The sequence below is a fragment of the Gigantopelta aegis genome, chromosome 3 (genome assembly GCF_016097555.1).
Source record: "Gigantopelta aegis isolate Gae_Host chromosome 3, Gae_host_genome, whole genome shotgun sequence".
NCBI classification, from domain to species: domain Eukaryota; kingdom Metazoa; phylum Mollusca; class Gastropoda; order Neomphalida; family Peltospiridae; genus Gigantopelta; species Gigantopelta aegis.
In genome coordinates this window covers 9,192,680-9,203,101 of record NC_054701.1, presented here as the reverse complement: position 1 = coordinate 9,203,101, position 10,422 = coordinate 9,192,680, and the positions used below count along the sequence as shown (strand labels likewise).

Here is a 10,422-nt window from a genome sequence, read left to right as displayed (position 1 = left end):
TACAATGGCATTAAACTCAGGACGGTCTGTTTACAGTAAATTTCTGTTTGACACACTTTAGCCGATGTATATTATTTTGTGCTGGTGGGTTTTTAAATAAACAACAACATTCATTCATTTTCATTCACCCATGCATCCACCCATTCGTTAAACCAATTCATTCTTCCATTCATTCATTAATTTATTCACCCATCCATTCATCCATCCATCCATCCATACATCCATCCATACATCCGTCCGTCCGTCCGTCCGTCCGTCCGTCCGTTCATTCATTCTGATTCATAGTTAACGAGTTAACTGTTATATTAATATGTAACAAAAATGAACAAATTGCAGTTCTAAAGAATGAGCCTTTCTATAATTTAAAAGTAAAAAATGCTTCAAAGCTGAAGTATTTCTACAATTCTAAAACAAGTTCCTTTCTCAGATGAAGGGGAAAGACGTAGCCTAGTGGTAAAGCGCTCGCTTAATACGCGCTCGGTTTGGGATCGATACCCGTCGGTGGGCCTATTGGGCTATTTCTCGTTCCAGCCAGTGTACCACGACTGGTATATCAAAGGCCGTGGTATGTGCTATCCTGTCTGTGGGATGCTGCATATAAAAGATCCCTTGTTACTAATGGACAAAATGTTACGGGTTTCTTCTCTAATACTATATGTAAAAATTATCAATTGTTTGATATCCAATAGCCGGTGATTCATAAATCAATGTGATCTAGTGGTGTCGTTAAACAAAACAAACGTTTTTCCTCAGATGAGCGTTATGACTACGAAGTAGCCTTCATCTAACATTCTAGTTAAAAGTTAAAGTTTGTTTTTGTTTAACAACACCACTAGAGCACATCCCAGACCGACGGCACACCAGGCGAACGCTGTACCATTGAGCTACGTTCCGCCCCTTCTAACATTATAGAGTCAATACGTGCAAATGTTATACCCAGACTGAGTTGCCTCAGAGAAATCTGTTTGTTGTAACACTTCCCAAAAGAAATGATTAGAATGAAGGAAATGTTTTATTGAACGACGCACTCAACACATTTTATTTACGGTTATATGGCGTCAGACATATGGGTTAGAATGAATGAGAAAAACAGACTAGACTGACTGACTGACTGACTGATTGACACACACAGACCCAGAAGCATACAAACATAAAGTGAAATAAAGTGAAATAAAATAGATAATTTAGCAATATATTACCAACACTTGTATTAAAATACTCCCCAAATATTGTTCCCACCCATGAAGGAAGAAAATGTTTTATTTACAACGCACTCAACATATTTTATTTACGGTTATATGGCGTCGGACATATGGTTAAGGACCACACATATATTGTAAGAGGAAACCCGCTGTCGCCACTTCATGGGCTACTCTTTCCGATTAGCAGCAAGGGATCTTTTATATGCACCATCCCACAGACAGGATAGCACATACCACAGCTTTTGATATACCAGTCGTGGTGCACTGGCTGGAACGAGAAATAGCCCAATGGGCCAACCCCACCCATGAAATCGCTTGTGGAATGGACGGGATGTACCCCATGGCAACGCGCTCGCCTTCTAAGCGGTCAGTCTAGGATCGACCACCGTCGATGGGCTCATTGAGCTATTTTTCATTCCAGCCAGTGCTCCACAATTGGTGTAACAAAGGCCGTGGTATGTACTATTCTGTCTGTGGGATGGTGTATATAACATGCTTTACTGCTAATCGAAAAGAGTAGCCCATTAACGGGCGGCAGCGGGTTTCCTCTTTAATTATCTATGTGGTCCTTAAACATTTCTTTCTTTGTTTCTCTTCTGGAATGGCTCTAAACAGGGGACACTTTGATGATGACGAACACGACATTATCGACATTGATTATGATGATAATGACGATTATGACGACCATGTTAATTTATATTCCTGATTAATCTAAAGTATGCTGCCATCGTCATAAATTTGGTTAGTGTTTGAGAGAAAACCTAACTTTGTACCAATTAGCAGCAAGTGATGTTACATATGCTATTGTTTGGCCGTACCTATAGTCCATTTGCCTGAAAAGGAAACCATTGAACTGAAATGTAACTATATAATGAATAGTATAAAAACATATATTTTATTAACCATACCAATTCCCATAATTTTTGGGGTGTTTTGTTTTACCAAACATTATAGGTCTGAACAAATTGCCATAAAATTGTATAGATTAAATCAAATACTGGAACAGCCAGGCTATGCAGACTAGTTACCACTAATCAATAATGCACTACACAGAGACTAAAGATAAAATGATGAAAACTGTGCCACCAGTTGCTTTCGTCCCTGCATCTGACTTCATTTGTAAACGCATTTACCTTACTTTGACCCCATTAATCGATGAAGTTCATTCATCCATCCATCCATCCATTCATCCATCCATCCATTCATTCATCCATTCATCCCTGTATCAAAAAAGGTGATTAACCTATGGAATTTGATGGCAATTTGTTAAGAAACAAAAACAATTTATTATTTATTACTATTATTATTATTGGTGTGTGTGTGTGTGTGTGTGTGTGTGTGCGTGCGTGCGTGTGTGTGTGCAAAAACCCTGTTATGTGAGTGGTATTAGAGCTCGGCGGTATTGAAATTTTAGGTTCGGTATTGGTATCTGTATTTTTGGGGTGATTTACCTCGGTATCGGTACGGTATTCAGTATGTCCAATTCGGTATACTAATTCATCGGACTGTAACCCTTGGGGAGACGGGGGTGGGAAGGGGTAGGGGTGCAAAGAAAAGCAGAGCAGAAAAGGATACTTTCAAATTGAAAATGCAGTTTTTTATATTTCGCGGGATGGCAACCCCCGTCTCCCCAAGAACGGCCCTGAATTTTCCCACAAATCAGCCGAGCAGCGGTAAGTCACAGAAGTATTACATTAAATTTTCCGTCAATTACAAGAATATCTGACTGCAAATTACACATCATTACAACCGTTACACAACGAGATTAGACGAGTAATCACAACTTAGTAGACCAGCTGGGTAACACATTAACATTATCATTGAAAATATTCACCGGCTGGGAATGCCAAACTGCCTCTTTCGGGAACCCCGGCGCGGGCCATGACGTCACTGGTCGAGTCGTAGAATCGGCGAACACGCGAAAAGATTCCTGGCACGAGAGCGAGCGACAGAGGGAGAGCAGAAGTTGTACGTACGCTGTACTGGCGCATGGACACAACTGTCTTGGAGTCTGGAGTGTTTAATTGATAACTCTAACGGGATTTTACTATGGCTGGCCATATGGCTCTACCTAACACCTTGTCTGGCACTTATCATGTAAGTAGTATTTACCTAACTTGTTTCAGCGAGAATATAATGTATTCATGGTGGCATTGGTCTTGAAAGTTCTTACTATACATGTTATAGTATATGATAGGGTTGATCGGGGGTGAGGGTGTATTCAGATGAAGAAACTTATGTTTTTTTTGTGTTTTTTTAAATGATGTGAAAAATAGTAGGGTTTTTTTTGTCCACATACATGTACGTATATTTTCCTTATCGTTCGTTTTCATTATTTAAAACAATATATATATTTTTTAAATTATTTTTTAAACTCTAGATGTTGGCTAAAACAGTATAGTATGTACGATTTTGGGACACCAGAAATCCCCCCCCCCCCCCCCAAACCCACCCACACTTCCCGTTCCGCATCACACCACTCCTATACAAACTGTACCCGCTAAGGTCTACCACTAAATGTACACTAATCACCTGTGTTTTTAAACTGAATGATACGGTAAACATATAATAATTTACCTTTTAAATTAATGATACAAAAATTCTGGTCACGACATAGCAATGCAAAAGTGCATAGAAATGTTCTTTTGATGTATAAAATACTGAATTCTATGAACACTTTTGTGGAATTGATATACAATGTTTACTTCTTGCTTCATTTAAAAGACAATTTAAAAAAAAAAAAATTTCGAAGGAGATTATTGCCATCCGTGTATTTATCGTTTGAAGTTGTCAGTGAATCTACAGCGAAATGCCGCTGTCTCGAAGCGAAAAACCAGAGCTCATTGTAGTCCATTACAGCTGCAGATGTATCTGCCATCATCTGCAGATGTATCGGACTGCGACGCTAGACTAAAATGTGTGGTATGTTGAAGTTATGTCCCGTATACATGTACTTGACAACCTAGTTGGGAATACGAAAATTATCATTACAAGTTACGTCATAATTTTAACTCCAAATCTTATTTAATAATATTACAGTGTACTTTATAACTTTAGAAGCTAGATATATCTATTAGACATAGGCTTCCCAAAACTCAGTTTTTAAATTCAGTTACTTTTAATTATAACTTGTGGGTAATGAAATAACACTTTCTGGAATTACTGTAATCAAGGGGGCATAAAGGACATCGACGCGGAGAAGATGTCAGTCGACCCCCCCATCGTTCTGTCATGCCTACCATAGTACTGAATTTCACTATAGGCCTACACATATCATTACCACAAGACGTGGCACAACTCCTTTATACTGTTCATGTATATATGAATAAACTGATTTGAGTGGACGATGTTTATCTCATTTGAGATAACAATGGCTGGTCGAAAACGTTTGTTTTCTTTAACAGGTATGGGATTTAGCCCCCCATCAATTCTGAATCAAAAATATCATTGGTAGTAAATCTTAAGGCATACACCCGAATCCCCTAGAAACTCAGGCGCTTTGCACCCTCGATCTGTTTGTTTTATTTAACACCACCACTAGAACACATTGATTAATTAATCATGGGCTACTAGATGTCAAACATTTGCTCGAATAGGTAAACATTAATAATTTAGCATCCCGGCATCACACTTGGGGGCAATACTGATAAAGATTTAGGAAATTTACTTTTATCCAGCTGCCTTAATCTCCCGCCCCAGTGGTGTCCTCGACACTAGTTTATTAACCCCGTTCCCGTGATAAATGCACACGAAGTACAATCTTCCATTCTGGAATCTCTAAACTTTCAGAAATGTTCGCGTGTACCAAAATAGTCACCTATCTTCAGAGTTATCGCCCTCTAATTTGTTAACGCGTTAAAGGTTCCTTACACTAAATGGATCCCCATGGTAAATAATGGTTAACCTTTCTTGATAAAACTGATATACTATATACATAAAATATCAATTCTTCCAGGAAATACACATAAAACTAGTGTGACATTTTACCTTTCATCAACCTGCAAGTTAACGTCGTCCTATTATTCTAATACTGAGGTGAACAATGTCCCCCCCCCCCCCCCCCCCAACTCCTATTGCTATTGGGTGGGTAATTACTGAATAATACCAGTTTCTGTATACACTAATATATCAAAGACTGTGATATGTGCTGCCATGTCTATGGTATTTTAAATTTAAAGGCACACACACACACACACACACACACACACACACACACACACACACACACACACACACAAACACACTGCAATACATCTTGTTAACCATAGGGTCGATATTTACCAAATGGTATAAGTATTGGGTTACCAATGGCTGATGTACTATTTAAAGGTCATGGTGCGAGCTATGGTCTGTCTTTCTATGTTGGTCTCTCTCTCTCTCTCTCTCTCTCTCTCTCTCTCTCTCTCTCTCTCTCTCTCTCTCTCTCTCTCTCTCTCTCTCTCTCTCTCTCACACCTAAATCTAACGCACCACAGTTTCCATTTGTGGTTATGTTTCGTTGTCTTGCTTGCTTCCAATCACGCAAGTTGATTATAATTTTATTTGGACTACCGGTACATCACCGAGGCTGGTGATTATTATGCTGCGAATACTCAGGTGGACTACCGGTACATCACCGAGGCTAGTGATTATATTGCTGCGAATACTCAGGTGGACTACCGGTACATCACCGAGGCTGGTGTTTATATTGCTGCGAATACTCAGGTGGACTACCGGTACATCACCGAGGCTGGTGTTTATATTGCTGCGAATACTCAGGTGGACTACCGGTACATCACCGAGGCTGGTGTTTATATTGCTGCGAATACTCAGGTGGACTACCGGTACATCACCGAGGCTGGTCTTTATATTGCTGCGAATACTCAGGTGGACTACCGGTACATCACCGAGGCTGGTCTTTATATTGCTGCGAATACTCAGGTGGACTACCGGTACATCACCGAGGCTGGTCTTTATATTGCTGCGAATACTCAGGTGGACTACCGTTACATCACCGAGGCTGGTGTTTATATTGCTGCGAATACTCAGGTGGACTACCGGTACATCACCGAGGCTGGTGTTTATATTGCTGCGAATACTCAGGTGGACTACCGGTACATCACCGAGGCTGGTGTTTATATTGCTGCGAATACTCAGGTGGACTACCGGTACATCACCGAGGCTGGTGTTTATATTGCTGCGAATACTCAGGTGGACTACCGGTACATCATCGAGGCTGGCGTTTATATTGCTGCGAATACTCAGGTGGACTACCGGTACATCACCGAGGCTGGCGTTTATATTGCTGCGAATACTCAGGTGGACTACCGGTACATCACCGAGGCTGGTGTTTATATTGCTGCGAATACTCAGGTGGACTACCGGTACATCACCGAGGCTGGTGTTTATATTGCTGCGAATACTCAGGTGGACTACCGGTACATCACCGAGGCTGGTGTTTATATTGCTGCGAATACTCAGGTGGACTACCGGTACATCACCGAGGCTGGTGTTTATATTGCTGCGAATACTCAGGTGGACTACCGGTACATCACCGAGGCTGGCGTTTATATTGCTGCGAATACTCAGGTGGACTACCGGTACATCACCGAGGCTGGTGTTTATATTGCTGCGAATACTCAGGTGGACTACCGGTACATCACCGAGGCTGGTGTTTATATTGCTGCGAATACTCAGGTGGACTACTGTTACATCACCGAGGCTGGTGTTTATATTGCTGCGAATACTCAGGTGAACTACCGGTACATCACCGAGGCTGGTGTTTATATTGCTGCGAATACTCAGGTGGACTACCGGTACATCACCGAGGCTGGTGTTTATATTGCTGCGAATACTCAGGTGGACTACTGTTACATTTCACATATTTTATTTGGACTACCGGTACATCACCGAGGCTGGTGATTATATTGCTGCGAATACTCAGGTGGACTACTGTTACATTTCACATATTTTATTTGGACTACCGGTACATCACCGAGGCTGGTGTTTATATTGCTGCGAATACTCAGGTGGACTACTGTTACATCACCGAGGCTGGTGTTTATATTGCTGCGAATACTCAGGTGGACTACCGGTACATCACCGAGGCTGGTGTTTATATTGCTGCGAATACTCAGGTGAACTACCGGTACATCACCGAGGCTGGTGTTTATATTGCTGCGAATACTCAGGTGGACTACCGGTACATCACCGAGGCTGGTGTTTATATTGCTGCGAATACTCAGGTGGACTACCGGTACATCACCGAGGCTGGTGTTTATATTGCTGCGAATACTCAGGTGGACTACCGTTACATCACCGAGGCTGGTGTTTATATTGCTGCGAATACTCAGGTGGACTACCGGTACATCACCGAGGCTGGTGTTTATATTGCTGCGAATACTCAGGTGGACTACCGGTACATCACCGAGGCTGGTCTTTATATTGCTGCGAATACTCAGGTGGACTACCGTTACATCACCGAGGCTGGTGTTTATATTGCTGCGAATACTCAGGTGGACTACTGTTACATCACCGAGGCTGGTGATTATATTGCTGCGAATACTCAGGTGGACTACCGGTACATCACCGAGGCTGGTGATTATATTGCTGCGAATACTCAGGTGGACTACTGTTACATTTCACATATTTTATTTGGACTACCGGTACATCACCGAGGCTGGTGATTATATTGCTGCGAATACTCAGGTGGACTACTGTTACATTTCACATATTTTATTTGGACTACCGGTACATCACCGAGGCTGGTGTTTATATTGCTGCGAATACTCAGGTGGACTACTGTTACATTTCACATATTTTATTTGGACTACCGGTACATCACCGAGGCTAGTGATTATATTGCTGCGAATACTCAGGTGGACTACTGTTACATTTCATATATTTTATGCAGACGGTTGCAATACTTTGAGTATTTTTAATTTATAACTATAATTTTACAGATTAAAATAATAATAATAATTAAAAAACCCCAACAAACAACCCCTAAAAAACCTGAGAAAAGACAGGAAATATTTTCGCTTGGTGCATGTTGATGTAAACAGATAGATCGAAACCTAAGATTCTAATATCTAACGAGTCTCGATCTACGTAACCCAATCTTCATATTGCGAAACTTTAGAGTGTTTATCATGGTGTGGTAAAGCAACACTCTATCTACTTAATATCCGATACGTTATCAGGACGGTTCCGGAGATGTGTGTACCACGTAAGCAAAACGCATCTTCCTCAGGCCGAAGGTGGAAAGCAGGCGCGTGTACAGGAAGTTATACAGGGCTGGGTCTAGACTGTAGTGAGCGAAATTTCTAAGGGGGTCGAGACATCATGTCCCGAAAATACATTTAAAAAAAAGAAAATTTGCTTGAGCAAGGGTGGAGATTCGACCCCAGATCCCCCCTCCCCAAACACACGCGCCTGGAGTGGGAAGGAAAATGGGAAGAGCACAATTTCCAAAATAATCATGTATAACCCCAAAGAAAAATATGTGACGGATGCTTGTGTGAAGTTTAAATGTGCTGGGGTGTTATTAAAGTTAAAGTTTGTTTTGTTTAACGACACCACTATAGCAAATTGATTTAGTAATAATCGGCTAATGGATGCAAACATTTAATAAGACAAAACCCTGTAAAAAAAAAATCATTAGCAACAAGGGATCTTTTATGTACTTTCTCACAGGCAGGACAGTACGTTCCACGGAATTTAATGTACCAATCATGGGGTGTTATGAAGCAGACATCCCCTCCCTTTCCAAGGCGTAGTGAAGAGTGTCGTTTGATTTCAGTTAGATTAGTTTGTCTGTCTGTACTAAACAAACATACATGGCTGGTGTAATATATCCTGATTTTGTTAATTAGAATAGATAACACACGCCCACGTCTACATCTCGACCGCACATGCTTACTCCCGAGACAGAATAACCGTATAATATACCTGTCTAATAATATTACGTTTTATTTGATATATCACAAAAGCGCTAGTTCCGAAATGAGCACAACTCTCACAAATGTCATATTATTTCATCGTGTGCTATTTGTTTGCTCTTTGATAACCATAACGACGAGATTGCCGTACTTACATCAGGTAGTGATTCCGTAAGGCGCGTTGATAGTGTGCAACTTGTAATGATGATCTACAAAATGCAATGTTTTGTCTGTGGGCAGGATGTGCTCATCTTTTCGCGAACAAAAGACGTCATCACTGTTTTCAGCAATTCATGAGTGCATGCAATCACGATTTTGTCAAAACGCCCCTTCGACTCCTCGTTGTGTACAGATACTGGCTGTTTGTTGTTCAAATTCAAAGGATGATAGTAACATTATAAAATGTCTTGTTTATATTTCTGGGGCAGGACGTAGCCCAGTGGTATAGCGCTCGCTTGATGTGCATTTGGTTTAAGATCGACCCCCATCGGCGGGGGGTCATTGGGCTATGTCTCGTTCCAGCCAGTACACCACAACTGATATATTATAGGGCGTGGTATGTGATATCCTGTCTGTGGGATAGTGCATATAAAAGATCACTTGCTACTAATGGAAAAATGTAGCAGGTTTCCTCTCTAAAACTATATATGTTAAAATTACCAAATGTTTCACATGCAATAGCCGATGATTAATAAATCAATGTGCTCTGGTGGCGTCGTTACACAAAACAAACTTTTAAACAAACCTTTTTTTGTTTATATTTCTACGGTCTGCTGGGATATATTTTTAAAAATAAAAATCGACATATTAAAAACAATTAACTTTGGAAATTCAAATAACATAGCTGTCGGAAACTTCGAGCAACTGGAAATGCCAGACATATATTATTTCGCTTTTTAAAAGGCATGATATCAAAGTTTGAAGCCCCTCTCCAGCCCCACTCACCCCAACAGACTGCGATGCCTGTAACAAACACTTAACTTACATTCTTTCCCACGTGGTCATTTGTAATATGGCCATTTGGCGTAAAACTATCTATTTGCTTAATATATACACTTACTGTTGTAATGTCACGTTACCACTCCCTTCCTACGGGGAAGAAAGATTTCTTAGTGGTCGAGCATCCGTCTTAAATTGCATGCAAGAGGTAACAAGAATTCGTTCCATTAGAAAAAAAAAGCCTTCAGTTTTCCCCGTCCCATTCATCTATGCACGTTTGCCTGTGACACAACGTATATGTATTACGTGTAAAGACGGTGTTGTAGAAGATAAAACTATGAAATGTTCTTTATATGATGAACT

The 10,422-nt window shown here is 40.8% G+C and overlaps 1 protein-coding gene across 1 annotated transcript in view; it reads left to right on the top strand.

The window, feature by feature from the left end:
* Positions 1-3,161: 3,161 nt before the first annotated feature.
* Positions 3,162-10,422, top strand: part of LOC121367486 (testin-like) — a 50,527-nt gene continuing 43,266 nt past the window's right edge. The window contains exon 1 of the mRNA XM_041491682.1: positions 3,162-3,299. Coding sequence (XP_041347616.1) covers positions 3,252-3,299 — 48 coding nt within the window. The 5' untranslated portion in view covers positions 3,162-3,251. The remainder of the gene's footprint in view (positions 3,300-10,422) is intronic.